At 38.3% G+C, this 24507-nt stretch overlaps 1 protein-coding gene across 1 annotated transcript; it reads right to left on the bottom strand.

The window, feature by feature from the left end:
• Window positions 1-18451: 18451 nt before the first annotated feature.
• LOC104927817 (hydroxylysine kinase) lies at window positions 18452-23797 on the bottom strand. Its single transcript, XM_027290495.1, has 5 exons — window positions 23668-23797; window positions 21398-21703; window positions 20459-20601; window positions 19888-20068; window positions 18452-19386 (listed from the first exon to the last, which is right to left on the bottom strand). Exons 2-5 carry the CDS (start codon window positions 21699-21701, stop codon window positions 18944-18946), a joined length of 1071 nt encoding a protein of 356 aa, XP_027146296.1. The 5' UTR covers window positions 21702-21703; window positions 23668-23797; the 3' UTR covers window positions 18452-18943.
• Between the last annotated feature and the right edge of the window lie 710 nt (window positions 23798-24507).

Raw genomic sequence — 24507 nt, 5'->3', positions numbered from 1 at the left:
GAGTTATCCAGTCACCACTCCATATGTATCAGTACATGAGTCTAGATGTTACCTTTATGCCCTGTTTGTCTGGCTGAGGAAGAAGCATAAACTGTATTCACTATAGAGCCCACTATGCTCTCCCACTCTCATAACAAGCCATAATACAGAGGGGTTTAGCTTTTGAAATGAGTGATACCTTATCAGTGGGGGATCAGTTCAGATCAGAGGTAAATGGGCGGCGAGCAGGGGTACGACTCCATCCAAACAGAAGACACTTGAAAAAACACAAGCGCAAGGTCTAATCTGATATAGAGAGAGGAAAGAGGAGAAGGAGAGGGCAGGGGGTGGGAGGGAAAAAGCATGCCATGAAGTTGGGTTAAACAAATGAAAAGAGAGGAAAAAATGTACAAGTAGCCGGGAAGAGGATAAAGTTATATAAATACAAAAAAATAGATTTTTTTTACAGTCTGTGAGATTACTGTGAAATGACGACAGCTTGTGCACTGCAATACGTGACCATCTCCAACATAATTTGTAGGGAAGGGAGCAGATTGCTTCTGGGCAGCAGGCACAAGTTTGCATACTGCAGTTAGCTCCAGCCAAGCTCGGCTAATGCTGCCTGTCTTTCTGATTCTGAGTGCTGTATGCAGGCAGAGAGCCTGGAGACTGAAGCTGTCAGGGCCTGAGACGCCAGGCTCTCTCCCATTCTCTCGCCCACCCGCGAGTTCCCTGGCTCGCTCCATCCCCTTCACCTCCACCTCCACATCCACCAACCCCTGCCGCTGCCTCAACCTCTCCAGCCGGCAGGCCAGCACGGCTCCTCCAATCGTTGTTTTGACAAGTGCTTTAGACATAATGTCACAGGGAACCCCCCGGCCTGCCAAAAATGCTAACTAACCATAACACTAATTAGTCAGCGGGAGAATGGGGTTGGAAATGGTAGTCTGAACAGTGAGCAGTGCTGGTGGCAGCCATTGTGGGTAGACTTGGACCCCATCCTGATTGACTGAGGGAAGAGAAAAGAGAGAGAGAGAGAGAGAAGGGGGGGTAGATGGAGGACCAGAGTAGAATTTCAGAGACTCCATTTCCCTGATTCGAGGATGTCAGGGTGAACAGCAGGGCTTTCATGGGGCGGGTTGAGTTTCGTGTCGTCCGTCCCTGGTGTGTTCCCCGCCCACTTATCTCCAATACCATCAGTGTCAGTGGGGTTATGTCTCCCATAACCGTTTAATGGTTTCATCGCCTGTGTCCCCAAGACATTTTATAAGACAAATAAAGTCCTTTCTCTTGTTACTCAGAGTTTTTTTTTTCCTGTGGGTGTTGACTCAGTGGAACCTTTTGGCCAAAAAGTTAAACCTGCCAAAGAAGATGGATACAGTATTAGAATTATTGAATCGTAAGCAAATTGTTGATGAATGACTATTTATTCATGCCAGTTGGATGGCTCTATGTCTTGCAGATGGTAAAAGTATAATTTATAAAGAGTAAAATCAGGTTATATATGCAGAGAGTCAACCTGGATGATGTGTGCAACAATCAGTAAATTTGTCCAACTCTTAAACAACTTCAACAAAAAGAGCATTTTACTTGCTCATCTAAAACATGTGGGGAGAAGAGGAGTCAAGGAGATTGCCCTCCAGCTGCTTTCAGAACAGCAAACACATGCTGTCAGCAGAGTAATGACAGTCTGATTGGCCCCTCTCACCCACATGAGGAGGACAGCAAAGCGACTGACCCCGTCTCTAAGCGGTTAAATGATGTTTCCAAGCTTTCAAAAAGCCATGTGGCTTACCAAGAGAATTTTCCCCTCTAAAGTCGTCTTCATGGGCACAGTGAGTTATTTGCTTAGATTGGCTTGGTGCAGTAACTGAGGGAACGCAGACAGGAGACAATGTAGTCAATGAACTCGGTAATGTTTGTTTCATTACGCGCCAAAAATAAAGTAGGATTTGAAAATATATTTTGCATAAAATGTCTTAAAACATCATATTTAAAAAAAAAAAAAAAAAAAAAATTTCATCCAAAAGTCCACAAACCTCAGAAGTCCTGCAAGCAAGAATACAGATGTGTGGTTTCTTGTCTACTTTATCCATCAGAATTCTACTTCATAGAGAAAAAACATGATTAAGCCAGGAATATGGTGTGTTTAATATTCAAAGCTGTGGGAGGTTTGTGCTTGTGGTTTGGTTAAATGTCATGCAACCGCTACCGGAGTTTATTGTTAATGGCACCAGTTTGGTTTCCAAAAATGAGCCACAGCACCATCATGTTACTCATCCGATGGGCTCATCAGTGTCTCTTCCTCGATGCAAATTTGAATATCAGAACCTTAACATAAACTGTCACAATCAACGATGTGAGAAAGGCGCCTGAGCGGAGGAGAAACAGCTAGCGTTGATTTTGATTGAAGATATTGAGCTCATTAATCAAACATGAATCCAGTATACATATTGACTTACAGGAATAAATTAACACACACTGTCAAACGTCTAAAGCTCATGTTACTTTTCATGTATACACACACCCACGACCATGTCTCTCCAAATTACAATGGACCCTATTTTGTTTGGTTAAAAAATCAGACTCTTCATCGTGTAAGAAAAGCATAAAGGTGGCCAAATTTTTACGCACTTAAAGTATGTGGTCAAACAGATTCTCTTGTCAACCTGGGATGGATTCAATAGGATTTAGTTCAACAACAACGTTCTTCACATTGTTGTGAAAAATGAAAGATTTGGAAACGATGGGCTTGGAAAATAACATTTTCAAAATAGGGACATGCTTTTTATTACTAGCATTAGAAGTCAGAGTAAGAATATGTTTGGCAAGGCTGAGTGAAACCCTGAAACACCCATCAACATGCACTCACACAGCGCCTATGAATTCAGGCATAAAGACAAATATATAGTATTAAGTAAGTGATATTGAAAAAGCAAGTGATGTCCTTAGACTGTGGAGGTAAATCCTAGACATTGTGCTGATTGTATTGCTACTCAATGATATTTTTGTGCTTATCAAGGGCTGATTGCTAAAATATAGTCATTGCTCTCTGATTCAGTGCCACTTGAAGAGTAATATGATGTGATGTGAAATGAAAATCTGCCACTATACTGTCACTTTATTAATGCTCTGTGACTTGCAGCTCTTCTGTTTTCTTATCCTTAAGATAACATGATGTAAGAAGTGCTTATGTAGAGGTAGGATGCACAAATTTTAGCAATACGGACATAATAAGATAAAAGCAGTGTGGGGGAAATGTAATAAAAACCATAAACCCCTCGAGTACCAGCATGGTGTGACTTTACTTCACTGATGTTGTTGTTGCTAAGCAATAATGTAATTGTAAATGTGTGCAAAAAAGCTGAGGCACAGAAGCATACCCGAGATATCTCAAATTAGTGTTGAGCAAGAAATGACTCACAAATCATTTGGATTGATTCATTAAACACTGATTTGCCCTGAGGATGGAGGGGCACCATTGCTGTCCTATAAATGCAGATCCCAACTCTTTTCTTCACCTATATGTAACCAGGCCAAAAAAAGGCCTCAGCTAAAAGGTTATTATTGGAAAGCTTTTTGACAATGTCATCTTGGTATTTGCGTCCAGAGATTTTCCATCCATCCATTATCTGTAATCGCTTATCTCTAACAACAGTGGGACTGGAAACTTTGTACGAGAGGCAGAGTACACCCTGGACAAGTCACAAGCTCATCACAGGGCAAACAAAAAAATAACCATTCAGACTCACATTCATGCCTACAGGCAATTTAGAGTCACCAGTTAACCTGTTGAGTGCATGTCTTTGGACTGTGGGAGGAAGCCGGAGTACACGGAGAGAACCCAGCCAGACACGGCGATAAAGGCCCCAGATGAGGTTCGAACCTGGAACCTTCTTGCAATGAGGTGACAGTGCTAACCAAAACAAACAAACATAAAAAAAAACCCAGCCACAAAAATGAGAATCAGATACCTGAATTTCTTTTAAATAAATATATTATTCATTCAATTTAAAAAAAAATGCCCCTAAAACAAGTGATAAAAGAAACAGCAATAGCAAAATAAACTTAAATAATTAAAATACTACTAAAAAAAATTTATTTAGGGTGAAAATCACTACTGACTATTTTTACAGTTCATTCACATTACCTAGTTATTCATAGACATACACCAGTTTTCATAAATTAAAAACCAAACAACTAAAACACGAGTATCTGCAAGTGTCAGGTGACGTACTTACAGAGCAACAACATCCACGTAAGAAAAAAGTCTGGGTGGTCAAGAAAACAGAGCTGCAACATCCACGTAAGAAGAAGGTCTGGGTGGTCAAGAAAACATTGGACTTTAACGCAGGAGACTGCGTTCTATTTCCCTTTCCTACCAAAAGTCAACGTCTTAATTTATTTCTTTTACCATGACCACAATCATTCCCTGACATTAACTGTGTTTATTTAGGCATTTATTATTGTAACCATGACGACAAAGGTCCCCTGACCTTAACATAAACCATTACTGTATGTCTTCCAAACATAACCAGGTTTTGGTGTCTAAACCTAACCAAACCATAACCATAGTCTTGTCACGTCATTGAACAAACACTGACAGCTTAAAGTAAAGCAGCTTACTGAAACTCCCACATACTTCACACACTGTAGATCCAATCGAAATGAATAAACGAATAGAAGGTTCCTAGTTTGACATATTTGGTACTGTGGTGATGATGCTCTGGAAATACTTTGGTATTGCTACTTGTATGCACTGTTGTGCCTGCCAGAAAATAAACTTTTGTGGCTGTTACTAATTAGGTGGTTATTTTTGTAGGTTAGAAGGAAGAAAGAAAGCATCCTGATCAAATTATATTTTTTCATCAGGATGCAAAAGACAGGTATCAAATGCTTACCCTGTCTTCTGGAAATTACATTTATATACAACTAATTTGCATTTTTCATCACAACATAATTGGGTAAACTAGTACTATAAAAACACAATTTATAGGAGGTTGCACATGTTGTTGGTCAAAATATGACAGTCTGCTCTTGTCTTTAAGGCTTTTGTCATGAACATAAAGTTCATTCTCACGGGGGTTGTTGCTTCACAGAAGTCACTAGAGTGGTACAAGATGTCAGATTGCATGACTAGCCTACTGCAGTCTCCAACACACCACTAATTTTAAGCTACCATAGGTCAACCCAGCACTTTTTGTGAGGTCATGTCTTCATCCACGGTCTTCCAGGACATGACTGCAGGCATAGTGGCATCACTTCCTTTCAGCTGTAAAACAACCCACTGTGTTGTTTTCTCTGTAATTTGATCCACATGAGAATGAAGCTGAAGGATCAAACCTATGGCTAAGGGTCATCCCCACAGTGCCTTATTAGTGGAAAAAGGTCATTAGCACAACAAAGAAAATCTTTAGTGTCAGCAAAGATACACGAAAACAGCCACTGAGAGGGGAGCAAAGTTACATCACTGGATAGGTTTAAGCATTACACTGTTTCTTCCTCAAGAAATGCAAGGTGCCTCTGAATCCATCATCCAGTTGGAGGGTGGACCAGGAGGCTATTACCAAGAAAGCAGAAGGTTCATAACTTGTATGTTATTAATTTGGATATTATAGCATCGTAATGATTGATAATTATCTATAAAATTGAAACTCCTATGGGATATTTTTTATTTGTCAAGGAAAGTAAAAAAATAAATAAAAAAATCAGTCTCACTGCACATATTTGTCTGGAATTCAACAAATGCATCAGCCTGTTTAGTTCCAGATGTCAGATGGTGTTTACTAACTTCACTCACACTTTTCTATTTGGCTAATTGGACATACATCTTAATCCATCACCAAATAAAATCCAGAATTTAAAAAAACAAATCACAATCATAAATCCACTTCAGGAGTCTAAACACTGACAACTTTGTTTCTGTTTGTCCATAACAACTAAACAATTTGAAAGTTGTGGTATCGCTTCAGCTCACTCTCTATCCTTTAGAAAAAAAGTGGACACATTCAAATGTCACTTCAGTCAAACCACCTTCATAAGTAAATACCCTGCAATAGATCAGTATGTTGTCCCCTGGAGTCAGACTACCCACATCCTGTAGAAAGGGGAGGCGAAGCGGGAGAAATTTAAGGCAAAGAACCTTCCTGAAGAATCATCAAGTTTTTAACTTTTCTTTAGTATCAAAGTAATAGTCTGATAGTCTGTACATAAACTGCAAAAAGGAAGTGCTCCTAAGTAATTCAGCATACTTTTAATAATGCCAATTTGGTAAAAGGCAAACAAATACAAGCAAAAAGAGAAGCTCTGGTAATAGCCCACAGCAAATTTGACTCTGACTCTGACTCTGACTCTATGGCAACATTATTCTTCCTGTTTATATCTGCCTGATTATGAGCAAGTTTTAGGACTGTAGTTCCAAAACTAAAAGCATCATTATCCCTCAAGTGAAAGTCAGAATAATAAGAGAGGCAAATCCTCAAGAATGTTGTTTTGTTCTTTACAGTAGACACTGGGTGTTGAGGGCTATGCAGTTGTCTCAGTTTTGTCTGGGGACGAGGGTGGGGCTAGTCAGTTTCATAGATCATCCAGACGTGGCGTTGCAATATAAACAGATTCACATAAATATACACATAACTACAAATGGCCACTTGCACGTATAGAAAACATTGCCAAGCTGAGAGTCACTGATCCCTGTGGGGAAATTAAGTATACATACATACACATAGAAACATGTTTAAACATAGAAATAAATATATAAGCACGCGTACACACAAGCAGCCAAACATAAACACAGTACTTATTTCTGTTTGTCTGCTTCTGATCCAGCAGGCCAACAGACGCCTCGGTGTCCTTCTCTCAGCGAAGCTAGTTTATACAGCTTCTGATTTATGAGGCTGTTGCATGCAGCCAAAACAACGCCTTGAACCTCTTTTCCCACAGTATTCTCCTCCTCTGTTTATCAGCAGACACTGACTAGAGAATAGTTTTAATAGTTGGTGCAAAAAAAAAAAAAAAAAAAAAACCTGTGTCGAACAGTGTTTGCATTTTGCGGGGGGTGTTTTGGCATACAGTATACTAGAGGGGCAAGATTGTATTCATAACACCACAAAAAAAGAGCCAAAAAGTGTAGATGAGTTCAAGACTGCAATGATACCAGGCACAATCTTAATTGCCCTGATGGAATATACTTTATCTATCAGATAAGATAAATTACTATGATGAAAAGGTTTTGCATAATAGACTTTTGGTGAATCTCAGAAAAGGCAAGATCACGGAAAACAGGTCTGGCTTGGGCTGAGAACCAGAAAAGAGTCTCTGGAAAAGACAGAGTCATCGAAAACAACAGATAATGATTAAACAGAAACACGTTTAGAAGAAGAAGGAGGTTCCTGGCAATGCAGATAACATAATCCAACTGGTGCTGTAAAAGGGGGTTTAATATGTTCGGAAGTCAAATAAACTGTGTATACATACTGGGATTACATGCATGTTTGACAATTTGCACACAGAGAAAAGACACTAAAACTTAGTACTGGTTTGGGGCTTCCACAGTGTAGCCTATTTGTTAGAATCTTTTATGACAGCGAAATCATTAGTGATATAAGTGAAAACTTCTCCTCATCAGCTTCGATTTGGGAAGGAACAGAGGAGATTTCCCACCATCAAACACACTCGAAAACTATGATGAATCTAGTGCAGCTTTACAACCCCATTTTATTTTACCACAACTGGAAAACATATAATTTTGATTGTTTTCTAGCTGTTTTCTTCTACTTTTGTCAAGTAAAACTCTTGACATCAGTGATCTAGCTCCATGTGTTTTCAGTTATTGTAAGAGAAAACTTTCAACAGTCTAATACAATATTAAATCTTTTCTTTCTGTGATGGACAACTACAGTGTAGTTCAGAGGGTGCTGTGGAGCCAAGGTTGACTGATCTGGGCTGCAGTTTGAAGGAGAGCCTCATGGGTACACAGTATTTCTGATGTTGGCTGAACAGAGAGAAATGATTGAGGCCAACACTAGACCTTAGAGGGATTTTGCATCATGTAAATTGGTGTGAAGGGTCAACAGGGGTCATGCTGACCCTTTCACTTCTTCCCAGTGATTCACAGTTTTAGTGTCCACACCACTCACTCACTTCTTTCTCGCTTGATCTCTTGCCATATTTTCCCCACTGGTGACGAGTTCTTTCCATCTCTGTCTCTAGTGCCATTTATTCTCAGACTATCTATCTGTAAACACATGCACACATATGTGTCCACAATTACACTCTCACAGCCAAGCATCACATATCACATCAAGACTCTTATCAGAAACACATGTCCTGGGTAGAACTTCCTTAGATCCACAAATGAATACAGAAAAGAATCAAAATGTTATGTTCTCCATTATGAACGCTGAAAAACTAATGAACAACAAGAGCAAAAAAGAAAAGCGTCTTAATTCTGTTTCCTCAATCTTGCCAACAGCTGGGAAATAAAAATCAACCCCATGTCACCTCAATTTCTCCCCTCAAAGACTGAGGAGATTTTGCAGAATTACTGGAAATTACATGTTGAATTAAAAGCCCATTTTATCTAACAACAGAGGGCCTTTGACAGAAACAAAATGTTTTGGCAAAAGCTCTCTGCTGGCTTAACTACTCCTGCCACTCTGCACAATTTTACATGACTTTATTGTTTCAGTAAAATAGCTTTTCTCCCCTTCAGCTTTTCTCTTAATTTCTCAACTTTTCTTTTAATGGATGTCATTTGTCAAAAAGAGAAAGTGACACACTGGCTTTTTTTTCTGCCCCAGAACTTTTTGGATTAGTGATGTTACTCTTCTATTTTTTTCATATAATGGTTCTTAATTCTCCCTTCTCTGTACCAAATCTCCCAGTGAAGCTCTCGGGCTGTCGTCCAGAATGACAGTCTGTTTGTATATCTAACTGTCCACCCTGTGCTCATGCAGTAGTCACACACACAGGCACACTTACTCCATCATACTGTGCATGCTCACCCACTTACACTGACAGCAAGCCATATTCACACACAGTCATATTACACATGCTGACCCACCCACACAGCCACCTACTGTACCTACACACACACACACACACCATGTTGAACGTGATGAACTGTGCTTGACTTGTGCAATCTGTTCCATTGGATGGTCCACACCTCATGCTACAGTCAGTGATTTGTCTTCTGAATCACAAAGTGTGTTTATATTCACTCTAATGATTGTCATGTAAACATCTGAAACAAGTTAAATATTAAACGATAACTGGACCGAGGTGCTTTTGCATTAGCTTTTTTTCCTGTAAATTTAATGTGGTTACCATGTGGTGATTTGATTCCGCGTACTCGCCGCTTACCTCATGACGTAAACCAGATGCAAAGAGATGTGTTTAATAAAAAAGCGGAATGGCTTGAGGTGATGTAAAAATAAAAACTGCCTTTTTGCTGTGACAGAGAAACAGCTGTTACAACACAGCACGTAATAGAGCTTGAGTTAAGTCACAAATTAAGCAGAGAAACACCCGTGAATTCACTGAATGTTCTCATTACATTCACTGTATTATTAAGCCTGTAAGCTTGTACACATTCTCAGTGCCTCAACATCCATGTAAATCTTTGGGTATTGGGGAGGCAGTAGACATTTCCTCATGTATTGCAATTAAGTACAAGTTTAAGGTATTCTTTATTGATTCCTTTTATTCTATTCAACTTTAGACTTCCATTCTACAGTTCTCAGCTATAGTTTCCAGTTTCTTTGCAGGTTATATGTTAAGATTGCTCAATAGCCACGTAAATGCCTTTTACTAAACCCAACATTGGTCTCCAATAGATCTTTATATGCAAATGAATACAGTGGCACTACTTCCTGCTACTTTTCTGTACAAAAGAGTAAATGTAAATCAACTTCCTGTGACCTGCAGACCAACTCTGCAAATGCATGGACTACTCTGCTTGTATCCGCTATGCCGTAGAAATTCAATGTAAGCAGAAATGTAGTGATCTGAAGAGGCATCTCTCCTCCTACATAGTCTGGCTAAAACCGCCCGAGACAAACTAGTTAATAACCTAAAATCCTGGAGGGTACATGGTGGAACATCCGTCTTTCACTCTGCCACTTTTTTTCTCTCTCTTGCCCTGCTTTTGCCCTTGTTTGTACCAGATGTGTGTCTCGTCCAATCTCACATTTTCTTTGCATTTTGGAGATATGGGTTTTGGGTCACTGCCTGTGGCAAGTTGAACACATCTCTCAACTTGAGCTGTGCAGTGCATCGTGTCAGCATCAGACAGAGAAAAGAATAAGTGGTACTTGGAGGGAAATGTAAGCAGCCTGTTACAGGGTTTGTTACATTTGTCTTCAGCACAGTTTGCTTACACTTGCCCCTTAATACCATTCATCTCCTACTAAATAACAAAAAAAAGAGTAAGTAAATGTTTTCCCTCTATCAACAAAACTTTTTTGACTAGAAATACACATTGTAAGTAACTGTAGATGCATCTAAGTTATTATATGTCAAATTCAAGGCTGTTGCATCTGATTGGGCATCTGAAGTGTGCTTTGTTACAACTGTAATCACACCTAACCGTAGTGTCTGGAAGCAACTTGTCATACAATATAAACTCTTCTTTTTTTAAAGATTTTTTTTGGCCTTTTAAAGCTTTATTTTTTCAATAGAGACAGCTGAAGAGTGACAGGAATGTGGGGAGAGAGAGATGGGGTACGGCATGTGGGAAAGAGCCACAGGTTGGATTTGAACCCTGGGCTGCCACGGCAAGGTTATTATGATAAACATATTAAACCGCCTTTTGTACTCTTTCTGGTATGGTGATGTTAAGCAGACAGTGGAAAAACATCTATGATAAACAATGCTAAAAAGTGTTATTTTAGGTGCTATGGTAACCTAAGACACTATACCAATCATGATTTCTCCACTGAGGGCAACAGCCAATGTTTCGGGGCTTCTGTACATTCTGTGTCCTTCTTTCACCGGAGCCAATTTACACTGCTTCTAATTTATGAGGCTGCTGCATGCACCCAAAAAACCTTGTCTGAATGGAATGACAAGTAAGACGGATTACAGCTGAATAGATATCTGCACATAAATTCATTTAAAAAGCTAAAAGCTGAATCATCGTCAGACAACAAGGTTCTGAGATTGTATTTCAGATAATGTGGTTCACATATTTTGCTCTCCACACTGATATTTCCATATACATTGTTACCTCAAGTTTTGTTGTTGTTTTAGAAAACTTCCAAACTGACATGGTAACGTGAGGTCCCTGTAGCTAGATCATGGTAGACTCATAGTGAACCAGTAAAGACTTTTTTAAAATATAGAACCATGTGTACCATTGGTGGCATAATTCCCAGTCAAAAAAGCACAGAATAAATTTAGAGGTCCAATCATGCATTTGGATACACACATCTATATACATAACAGCTGAAAACTCTGGTATACCTAATTGCCATCATTAGAGACAGAGTTTGCATTATCACTTTCTTGGTACTGACAGAAACCAACAACAAACACGTCTTCATCTTTTTTAAAGCGAGCAACTTTGCAGTGGGTACAAAATTTTAACTTCTTTGTTGTTGAAGCTGCCCGTTCTTTTTAAAGAGCCATTGCCTTCTTTCAAGACAAATCCTCAAACAAACAGAAAGTACAGAATGTTGTTTTCTTTTGTTTGCAGATGTTGGTCAACAATGTAATTAAAAATTTCGAATTGGTTGTATTATTGCGATAAGTTTTGATGTTTAGCAAATCTTCCAGTAAGAGCTGAATTTTATTTGTTACATATGGAACTGACTGAGTTATGTGTCCACTATATGGCCATGAGGCATGTGGGGGTGTTTGAAACTATATTTAAGTGTCAGACATAGCCAGCTGTATATTTTCTGTGTGGGTGGATAAGGATCAAAACACCATCAAGTCAGACGATGTCAAGAATGTGAATCACAGGACAGAAAAAGTTTATAAAAGTACACAAATCTCACTTATTTTTGTTGTAAAGTAGGTGTGTCTACATCATTTCAAATACTTATAATAAATAATAAATTACTTACTATAAATAAATAATAATTGTTTTGACTTTATTTGAACTGATTGGCCCCCCTAAACTGCAAGAATTACAATTATATTAATTAACAAATACTCTAATTTGTAAGTACCAATAAGGTGCTGCTTCCCACCTTACTTGTAGATAACTCAATAATTCAGATTTATTCTAAAGTTAATGTGTAACTCTTTTTCTGTATATTGATCTGTCAGAACAGAGAACTGAACGGGGTGGTGTTTGGCTCAGTTGGTAGAGCAGCCGCCCCATGTGCGAAGGCTCAGTCCTTGCTGCGGAAGCCCAGGGTTCGAATCCGACCTGTGGCTCTTTCCTGCATGTCATTCCCCGTCTCTCTCTCCCTGCATTCCTGTCGCTCTTCAGCTGTCTCTAAAAAGCGTAAAAATAAAAACACAACTGAAGAAAAAAGAGTGTGCTGTGTGTCTTGTTTCTGCTCACTGGATGTAGAATTATTGACTATTAAATGTAGGCTGCACTTTCCACAGAGGGAACTTTACATCAGTCATCATCACAGCAGTCTACATCCCACCTGAGGCAAACACAGACGCTGCTCTGCCAGAGCTGTACAAAGCCTTGAATGATGAATGATGCTGCCCTCATAGTTGCTGGAGACTTCAATGAGACTAACCTTAAGAAGGTTATGCTTGACCTCCAAGAGCAACCACACAGCAATTTTGCTGAGGATGAAGTATCTAAAAAAACGTAATGGTGATGTGAGAGGTCAAGACAGTCCAATTAGAGGCCTGTCTGCAGTCTGCACTGCATGACACAGTTTTGAGCATGTTATAGGATGCTAACATTGATGTCACTGTCTTGCAATGCAATGCAACATTGACTGTATGAAAAACAACAGCTTTCAATGTAAGAAGAGCAGTAAAGGAGGTCACTACAAGAAAAAGCTGGAATTATAATTCCAGGTGGGCAATACATGAAGCATGTGAGAACTATGAGAGAGTACAAGTACACCCATTCCTCCTTGTCAAATGTTGATGCGTCTCTAGCAGGTGAGCTACTCCTTTTATGCTCATTTTGAGGCAATCGGCTTTCAAGCATATGAACACCACAAAGGTAGCAGGACTAGACAGTAGCAGTGTGCCAAACAACTAGTCACGGTGTTCACAACAATATTCCACTCACATGCTTCAGAAAGTCCATCATCATTCATGTGCACAAGAAAACAAGTCTGAAAAGATCTGAATGCAGCATACTGACTCTGTGTTGAGAAAGGCAAGGCATTGCTTCACCGCAGACGCTAGACAAAATTTCAAGTATCCCCTCAAATACTACTCCTGCACCATTGAGAACATCCAGTACGTCTGATACGGAAACAGCACTGAACAAAAAGTGTCAGAAAGTAGTTCATTAAGCTAAACGCACAATAGGTAGTGCTCTACATTGCCTAAATGACATCTACACCTAATGCTGCAAAAGTAATGTTCGGAGAATCCTTAAGGAACCCAACCACCTGGATAGAGGTCTTTTCTCCCTGCTACACTCAGAAAGAAGATTTCAGATACACCATGCAAGAAGAAAGGAGGCTCAAAAAGTGCTTCTACCCTCAGACGTCTAGCTCCCTTAATTAGGACACTCATGAAGACTATTTGTTTCTTTATTTATTTATTACCACTATTTTTGGTACTATTGCTATTGTCATTGTTATATGTACCTTTTTTTCTCCCACCATGTTGTTTAAAATTGTATTCATTAATTCAGAAAAAAGGAGGTACTAAAGCATGTACTGTACTTCAAGACTACCTTGTTTTTATAATTAAGGTAGTCAGTTTCTCAGTGGAATCAGACACCTCCCTCCTCCCTCACACACACACACACACACACACACACACACACACACACCTACTTTGGCTCTGCTTTCACCCAGTGACTCAGTCATCTCTGTAAAGCCAGTCTGTCTAATCGATTAGCCACCCCTCTCTAAGCACCTCCCCGATGTTGGAACTCTGAGAGGCTGCTGTTCTTCCCACCTGTTCACCTGCAGATATGCCTCCATGGCGCTTGTTACAGTGAACATAGAGACTTAGAAGCAATGTGTGATAATGTGAGAAAGTTTAAATGAATTCTTGCTAATGGATTTCATTTGTTCTCCCATTGATGAGTTTTGTAGGTCTGATGGGGAAGAGTTGACGATAGAAGACTGAATCCAGAATCTGTCTGCAAAGCTGAGACACTCTGAAGCAAACTGAAAAGACCAGGGAAGTCACTGAACTACCACAAGAGCTTACTAAGTGAGGCCTGTGTCTCCTCCTAAGCTTTACTCCTAGTTGTGAGGAGAATCTCTTTTGTCTTTAGTAGCTGGACGCTGTTGTGATTGTTCCTAGAAAGTTCGAAAGTTGCCAAACTTTGGATGTAACTTTTTTCATCGTTGAAGTTTTCTGTCTTCTGAATACAAATGACACCATGAAATCTATAGAATAAAATACTGAGGAGATGAAGAAAAATGATTTGTATAATTCAGTCTCGCTTGTCGATGATAATGGAATCTAAGTAAGCAACTGCATGTACAAAGTGCTACATAATTAAGTAATGGACACACATTTTTTTGTGTAAAAGCTGTTAAATCAGGATCTTTTCCAAACTGTCAACTAACATAACAGATGAGAAACATCTTTGTTAACAGAGAAAGAGACCCATTAGCCTTGTATCAAACTCTGACATGTTGGCCACTATAGATCGTTCGGGCATAAAGCTAATATGCATTACACGAGAGTCTGTCAGGGATCCATGAAGTGAATTAGCCCTAACAGGTTGGCTTGGCAGCTGCGAAAAGCCCTGGCAAGACAGCCAAGAGCTGCACATTAGATGAATCCATTTTATAGACGAAGACTAACAGTTGTTTTCAATGAAATAAAGTTGGTATAAGGAACGACCACATTTGCCAACTAAATCTGTGTTTTTAATGCTTTTCATTCACTGTTGAATTTGTGTTGGTTCTGTATATTTGAAATGTCTACAATTTCTACCCCCGTGTTGTAATTATTATAGGCAGTAATGTCTTTTTGTTGTAAAATGTAAAGTTTATTATAAACTTTTCTTCTGCAGGTAAAATTCATCCAGATTTAAAATACAAAGTCAGTTATAGTAGTCAGACTTTGAACTTTTCAGGGAGACAGTCAATGATGTCTTTGGATTCATCTGCATTGTGATTGAAATAGGACTTCATCACAGAAAGTGAATTTCCACATTTTTAATATAGTTAAGAGTTGTTTGTTGTGGAGAATATTTAATTTTTGTAGCACATTTAACAATGTTTAAAGACGCTTTCAGTAGAGAACTGTGTGGTAGTAAAGTTAAGAAGACAAACTTTTATCGCCTCTGATTTGCTCTGTGATCACATATTTGAAAAAAACTTGGGAATGACTGCCTGGTTAACAGGTATTTATGAGCTGTGATCAAATATTTCATATGTATCTAACAACAGAAACAGAAAACAGTATAAATAAGATCAACAAATTTGTGAATTGGGCTGCATTAAAGCAGATTACACTGGCAGTTCAAATCTGATGCATTAGATTAGATTAGATTAGATTAGAAATACTTTATTGGTCCCAAACTGTGAAATTGCATTGCAGCAATATTAGTCATAAAATGCAGAGAAAATGGCCCTACTTCCAAAAAATAAGGAACAATGTATTAGCACATATGCACATAGTATCCCATTAACAACATACTGCTCTCTTTAACTGGAGTGCAGGAGATGTTTTCACTGTCAATAATGCTTGGGAACATTCATGGTCGAAAAAGTCCAAAAACATCTGACAAATGACCCTGAGGAGCCGAACCGCACTCACAGAAATATACTTTAATGGAAATCAGTAACAGTGAGCTTGTGGTTGGAGAAGCTGGCTTATGACTGGCAAGTGGAGAGATCAAACCCCAAACACTGCTGGAGAAAAGTAGGGCCAAAAAAAAAAAAAGCTCCCTCCAGCAGCTTTCCGCTCGGTTTTCATTAGAGACGTTATGTCCTCTGAAAAATCCTTAAAATGGAATAGTTTTTTTTATATTGCCTAACTGTGTGTACTGTAGGGATAAAAAACTACAATTAATTATTCAAATTTTTAGTCAGTAATCCAATCATAATTAAAAACAATGAATATGATAACCACAATAACGCCTTTAAGGCCTTTGCAATTAGTTTTCCTTTTAAAAACTTCCCGTTCTGTTAAACATATATTTCTTACTGTAGGACTTTGCTGTTTAATTACATATTAGGCATTCAGATGATATTATTAGTATATAATCACCTCAAAATAAGAATAATTTTGTATTTGTCATCATCAGAATTAGCCTTATATATAGGTAGGGGGTTTAGTGGCCACTGTAGTTCACGCTAGTAGGAGAGGGTGAGGTGAGGGGGATGCAATCAGTACCTATACCACTAGATACAACTACAATCATACACACTGGTCCTTTTAATAATTTCAGTCAAATCTTGCAGAGGTTCTATTTGTAACTTTTATGCATTCCTTTTTTAGTTACAGCTGTTGCCCTTGTTTTCTGTCATTATCATGTTTCAGTGTACTGTACCTTGTCGACTTTTGTTTGAGAGTTCTAAAAAAATATCGGGTGTGTGTCTGTGTGTGTGTTATGACTATGACACACTGTCTAATTATACTGTGTAACAGTTTATGGGATGCACTGTCAAGTACTATGCTTACCTAGGCAAGTGTCTAAATGATTGATTGATGTATTGAATTATGTATACTAAGTTGTTGTAATTATTTCCCATTATAAGCTGTCTGGAGAATGACATTTTTTATGTCCCGGGGGGTGTAAGCAATTCTACGTCACATTCTCTTGTAATCTATAAATTGTGTATGTGTAAATAAAGAAACTCAATGAAATGAAATGTAAAATAAAGAAAAAGAAAAAATGATTCAAGAGACCCGACAATGGGTGCACCATAACCTTTTTGAAACAGTATATTCTGACTTTAAAAGCCTGCAGACCGGTGGTCTTTGGAGTGTAAATTAAATTTCTCTGCTGTATTTTTAAAAAGGTGCAGTGTAGACCCAGTGCTCTGTTTTGAAATGCCAAGGGGATTAATGGCGCTGATAAGTGGGGTTGGTGTATTAAGCTAATTCTTTTGAGTGTTGCCATTTCTTTTTCAGCTATAATTTGTGGAACGTGGATTTAAAAGTATTACAAAGACAAAAAGAGAAGAGAAGAGAGAAGAGAAAGAAAGCAAGAGAAGAGGGGCTGTGGCTTATAAGGGAAGCAGCGCAAAGGTTCAGATATATGCCTCTTTGGGCTTGCTAGGTTTGAATGCTGCAGTGAAACAGACGGAGAACAAACATGAACACAGGCAGACATTCACAAACGCACACTGTGACTTTTTCTGCATGACTGGAGGTACATATCGCAAGCTGCAGCGGGAGCAGAGGGCAGATGGTGCCTTTGAGGTGGGAGGTTGAAATGTAGAAAAGGTAGACAAGATATGTGTGTGTGTGTGTGTGTGTGTGTGTGTGTGTGTGTGTGTTTGAAAAGTGTGATGGTGTTGAGAATGTTGACATAAGGCTCTGGCTGAGGTGTTTTGCACACAGCAGCATTTGGAAAAGAAAATCCTGCTATTTTTATAATTTCATCCGCAGTTGTGCATTTTTTCTCCAAGCAATGTCATCTGGTTTACTAGAAGTGAAAGGCTTGGTAATAAACACTCATGAGCCATGGCCTCTTCTATCTATTCAGTCTTAATTGTGTGAAAGAAGTTCTTTAGGCATATTTCTACTCACACTACAATGTTAATGTTCAGAGTCAAAGTCCTTTCAAAAATGTAAACATGGACATTTTTACACTTTTGAGGAGACGTTTACAAGCTTCTCTAACTGGCATGTCAACATATAATACTGTTGTAGGTCCCTAAATACTTCTCTGGAAGAAAGGATTAGAAGATTTTTGCAATTGCCTTAGGATTCAATGGTTTTTAAGTCTGAATATGAATCTAAAAGACTGATTCACAAAAAGGGGCTTTTAGGCAAGATGTGGGTTAAGTGGGATAATGTCTCCATCTAGTGTTTCTCTTCCTAGCAGCACAGCTTCCGTCTGCATAAATAATGTGAAAATCAACTACAATTGTGGTACAATATCTCCATCTGAAATGTAAAACAGTAAAAGAACGATGTACTGTACTAGAGTACAGTTTTCTTTTTATTAACACTGACCACTCCACCTTGTGCATTATTTTGAAAATGGTTTTTCCTCTCATTACTCATGCATAGAGATTGGCTGCTACACTGATTACATTACATATTTCAACATCGGTGTTTCCATACTGTTGTTTGAATAAAGACTTGGTGCACTTCATTAAAAATGTTTTAATAGTAACATAGTTACAGTTATACAATTGTAATAACAGCAAAGGCATATGTTCCTACAATCCACAATGTGTGCAGTTGACAGTAAGTAATAAGTAAATGTTAAGAAATATATATAATATTGTTCCTAAAGAACTAAAGAGGTAACAGGATGTAAACCAACAAGAGAATACTTTTTCTCATGAATGGATCATTGCTATTCTATGAGCATTGGCAAATTATTTATAGCTGATTAATAGTCATTATCAATTGCAATGCAATGACACACCCAAAAGCTGCTGACTGAACTTGTGGAGGAGTATTGGCAGAAAACTCCCATCTTCTCTTTAACTAGTTTGAGCATTGGGAGGTGCTAGAGACTCTCTGGCAACTCAAAATTATTTAGGAAGTCATTTGTTGTTTCTGGTGAGCTATCTATCTACTATTGAATAAGAATGAAAAAGTCAAAAAAGTATTAAAAAAAGAACCCACCCTTTTAGTACTTTTAGAGGTTACAATTCAGATATTCTTTGTGAGACTCTTTGTTCGGTTACATGCTAAGCCATTGGTCAATGTTTACTTAATTATTGACTGAGAATGTGCTGGCATCTGAAAACCACTTCCTTTCCACTTCTTCCTTACCCAGTTCCCAGAGTTTAGCAAGCATCTGAAACCCATTTCTGGCTGTTGTCAGGATATATTCCTTGTTGTCTGGGTATTTTCTGGAATAGTACTGCCCATAAACCAAACTCTGGCACAACCGACCAAGTACCAGTAGGTAGAGGGAATCCCTTTCATCATCACTAAGTGGCATAATGCTCTCCCAGCCCGCTATCAGAGGTCCACCTACATCCAAAGGATTAGGGTTCTCCAACATCAAGTACATGATTGTTATTGCCAGTTCAAAGACATAGCATCCATTCATGAGCAAAGAAAAGTCTATGATTCCTGATATCTCATGATGCCCATTGGCAATGGGTGTGACAATGATGTTCTGGTCACTTAAGTCCCTGTGTATTATTCCTGTAAAAGAGAACAAAGAGACATTTAGTACCTTTGTGCCTTTAAATGTACATTTGTTTGAGGTAATTGTATTATTCTTATATTTCCAATGAGGCAACCCAATTGAGGTCACTGATATCTGATGAATTTCAGACATCTTCTGGTAGCTGCTTTACAGAAAGTGTCTTTTAATATCATTTAGAGGTAGCTCTGGTTATCACTGCTGGATTTGTCCTGGTCAATTCAACTTAAAAATGTAATTAAATTTATATGGGATAGGTGAAACTGGTCACCCATAATCACCTAATACAGGCCACACTACATCCTTCATTGTCACTGAACATTGGCAATGGTTGTAAATTGTGAGTCAAGGAATCATCCAATATCACCATAATTCATCATGGTAGTGGACTGGATTAGCACATGTACACCATATTTACAATTGTACAGAAAATAATTAAACAAAACAAGCAGAAAACCAAAGAAGTAAATTAAAAGAATACAGAATATGGACTGTGTTACCTTTTGAGAAAGAGCTGATTTTGGGATCCACATGTAATTTATACTGTTCAGTGACTGCTTTGATTACTTCCTGCAGGGGATTTCCATCCATCACTGATAGGTAGCCCTCCAGGAGAGGAATGTTGGATAAACTCCAAGGTGTATCGTGGCTTTGCAAGACATCAAGGTTTTGAGATACCAGCTGGACAAATGAAAACATTTTCAGTACTATGTTATTTTTCATCACAGCTTTTTGGACGGGGTAATTTGAACATTTTAAGATGGAAGTTCAATATTAACTTTCCCTTTAGCTCTTCACCAGCCCCAATAGTATAATTGTGTTTTTAGCAGTGAAACGATCCACCATGTTCACCAACTACTCGCTAGCTGGTTGTCGCAGCTGGAAGCAAGATTGATGAAAGTGGTGAGTAACAGTAAAACTGCAGGCCATAAAAATGTAAGAAATGAGCTGAAAGACACTAAAATACTGCCATTAGTAAAGAAGCTGCATGTTGAGTTGAAGAGACACCTCTTGCACCAGCCACCTGCCCCAAAATATCCATCAGCTGAAATGTTTGATCTTTGAACTTACTTGTTCTAAAGTCTTATCCAGGGTGGCAGCCAACTTGCCGACATGATAAACATCTTGTGTTGTGACTGGAGATTCGGCAACGGTTTTTCCATGGACATAGGTCATCAACCTCACACAGTATGTCTGAGCACCATGTCCACAGTCTAATACAATAAGGTGGATACAAAAACAGGAAGCATTGCAGCTATATAGAGTTTGTTTTAGAACTTGAAAAATATCATATTTGAATCATGTAATACCATTAATTACAAATTCAACGCTTGGCCTGTGTTTTCTCTTGGATCAGTCACACTGGGCAGAGACAGTGATGTCGGTTTAATGAGATTATATTATATTATATCATAACTCATTCAACTGATTTCCACTTCCTCCCACTGCAGTACTTAAACCTGGTTTCATCCTATACTTGGGGCCAGTTCGGGCTGAAATGCCAGTTCCAATGTCAAGAAATTGTTTTAAGTAAGATTCTAAGAGATATTTTTGTAGTTACCGATTTCCTTCATACTCATGAGCTGCCCTGTGGTGGTGAACAAGGTTGTAGGAGCAGGAACATTACGTGGGTCTGCACCTCCAGCAGACTGGTGTTCTTACTCTCTGCTGAGTTCATGATCTTCAGGACGTACTTGGTACTGTCATTGTTGACCATAAGGAAGTTCTGGTCGAAATAACTTCACAGGGTGAAGACTTCTGTTCAGTTCAGTTGTTTGCTTGCTTGAGTTTTTGCAGTTTTTCCCACTTTCCCAAAGTCATAAACTAATGAAACCTCAGGACAGCAGACCTTTTTTGTCTATTTGGTCTGAAGTTATGTCAGACTGCAATATTAGGCTATCTTGGCTAAATTGTTAAATGTCTATGGGATAAAATATCTTTTCAGATAAATTACTTCCTCTTCTGTGTGTTAGGTGACATTGCATATGAACCACATGTCTGGTCTCTTACCTATTTCTTCCATGCTGATAGACTGTCCTGCAGTGTTGGGAATAGCTTTTTGGGCAGGAAGTCCATTCTGGTGCAGGAAGGCCATGGCATAGGTCTGCACCTCGATCAGGGTGGGGTTCTTACTGTGTTCTGAGTTCATTATTTTAAGGACATACTCGCCACCTTCGACAGCCGCCACATAGAAGTTCTGGTCATCGTAGCTTGGCAGTGAGCGCATTTCTGATGGTGTCAGGCTGAAGAGCCTCTTCACCATCTCAGCCACCTGAGACTGGTTGAGGTTGGGCTTGGTATGCTTCACTGACATTCCTGCTGAATGAAAACAACATGGTGTCTAAATAGAAAACATTTACAAAATAATTAGAAATTTTACTGCAAAAACATGTATTACAGCAGGCTGCATGTCTCTTTAGAAATCTGGTTAAATGTAAATTTTATTTCATAACTATTATTATTGTGCAACTTTGCTGTGATTGTTCCAACCAGGTCATTTATATAAACTCGTGTTTTCTAAATGCTGCATGTGATTTCAAATTCATGAAGACATTTCTATCACATGTGTTTTCTATAGTTAAGCTGCAATGCATTGAGGTTTATTGGCCACCACTAACTAAAGAGCCATTTTGGCCCCTCTCCCACCAAATAAAATCAATCTGGAGCCACAAAACCTATTTGACCCCTAATATGAAAACAGTAAGGTATAACATGTTATATTTAGTTATACTACACATTTAAATGTAATAGTTTGTTGCATTTCTGAAATTAAAGAAATAAAGATTTTTTTTCTTTATTACCTGTTAACATAACAAAGGAAAACACAAAAACTCTTATCAACAGAAGAAAAGAAAGTCAGCATGTGCAGGCTGACTTTGGAATAAAAGAGTATGCAGGTCTATTTGAGTCCCCCACTGTGTATATATGCCTGTCTCTCCCAGCGTGTCTTTGTTAGATTGTCTGCATTCAGTTGTGAGTAGCTTTCCAGCATTTTTCCCCTGTGATTAAGTTTTCCCGTGATTCGACCCTGTCAGTCCTGTTACCCGTCTTTGCCTAGCGTTTTTGTACCTCTGTCTGAGTTGACTGCCTTTTCGTGTACCGACCTGGACTGTTTAATAAACCACCTCTCCACACCTGTCTGTCTCTGGTCTACTCTGTGGGTCCAGTTGTCTGTCTGTACCTGACAAGCTAAGTTGCAAACTAGAGCTTTAAAAATGACTAAGACTAAAGTAAATAACTAAAGTAACCTTTTCACTTCAGTTTTCATAGGATATAGGTTCTTTCTGCTGCATTAAAAAATGTTTAAAGTGTTTTAAATTAATATTGTAACAATACATGTAATAAAAACTCCAATCATGGTGCTCATTACAAATTTATTATGTTAAACCATACCCTAATGGTGCAGTTTGTTTCTTAAATTATAATAGTAATAACCATAATAGTGTTGTCTTAACTCCCGTATTACTTTTTATTACTTAATTCAAACCATATACCATATCCATAATATCAGAAACAAAACCAAAATACATATAGACTAGTTACAGATAATCCTCTTGTTTCCAAATAAAACACACATTTTCCAATTCTTCATAAAGAATAATCCTGAATTCAGTGGACCACTGCATTAATACATCCTTATTCAGTCAATTAACTGAGATACCATTTAGTTCACCACTACTGAAAATAATACCATAAAACATATAGGCCCTCATATGTTCCCTTATTTAACCTCACTCGTAGTGCAAATAAAAAGAAACTAGCATATTGCTCTTAATGACTGCTGGTTTAAGATAAATGCCTGAGCTGAAGATTTGCAAGGTTTAACACTAGTCTTAACTCCCTTATTACTTTTTATTACTTAATTCAAACCATATATGTCAAGCTAAAAATCAAACTTGCGCTACTTAAAAGCACACTTTGCTTATGCTACTACATAAATGCCTAAATTTGATGACACTCCAATTAGGCGAAGCAGAAACACAGAGGCACATAGGAAAACAACTTTGCCCCTGCCTCTGAAGTGTGACAAACATCTTCAATAATGCTCATAAAAATAATGATAGACAACACAGCAGTTTGTAAACCACGGACTTCTGAATTCCTGGAAGAATACCAGTAAAACACCTAATCCAATTCACTTGCAAAACTGAGTGGATCTTCTCTTAAGATGAGTTTGTTTTCCCTGAGCAGCTAAGGGTGGGCAATGGCCCCACCCAAAACTTTGGTTAAAAAGGTAAAACAAAAATGCAATAACCGAATGCACATGAAAACGTACTCACTTCTCAAAAGTAGTTCACTGCGTGCAAGATCGAGTCGAAATAACTTGGTAGGGTGAAGATTCTGCTGTGTTCAGTTGCTTGCTTCATGGGTGAGTAAATAACTGCAATGGTATCTTCACATTCAGAGTGAAAGAACATTTTCGTGACTGAGCAGGTTTTTACAAGGTATCCTTGCCCCATGCAAGTATGTGTTGCTGCCTTCAGGTAATTGTGGTTTGATTGGTTTGTTTTGTTTTACAGTTTTATGTTGTGTCTATACACTATTGCACATAAAGTTGCAATAATTTTGCTTTCAGACACATTCCTCTTTTTATTCCTATTTATACACATCAGGTTAATCGTGGTTTAATTTTCACTGTGATAAGTTTTAAAGAGATTCATCAATAGTTTTGAGAAGATACACCTTATCATGAATGAATCACATTGTCTCACAATCATGAGAAAATGTTTGATTCCAGCTTTATGAGCAACAGTGTATATAATGCTTGGTGTATTTCTCTAATCTCCTTAGGTTTAGATTATGGTGAGACACTATAGGTGCATCTCGTTTCATACCCAAAGACTTAGTAACCGAAAGCTTTGTAAGTGTGCTGATGTTTTGCTCTTTTTCAATACATTAAACTGTTTAAAAATGCAGCTAAACCTAATCTAATTTCGAATTACAATGACAATCTTGGAAAACTCTGCAGTAATTAGTACTTAATTAATAACTATGTACTAATTATCTATTTATAGTTTTGATTTTGTGATATGCTTTCTAACAGGTAAAACAATGCATTTTCTTTAACATCTTTCGGAAAATTTTAAGTTTAAAATGATGATTGAGTAGATATTTCACAG

The sequence above is a fragment of the Larimichthys crocea genome, chromosome XVII (assembly GCF_000972845.2).
Source record: "Larimichthys crocea isolate SSNF chromosome XVII, L_crocea_2.0, whole genome shotgun sequence".
NCBI classification, from domain to species: Eukaryota; Metazoa; Chordata; class Actinopteri; family Sciaenidae; genus Larimichthys; species Larimichthys crocea.
This window is presented reverse-complemented; position numbering and strand designations above follow the sequence as displayed.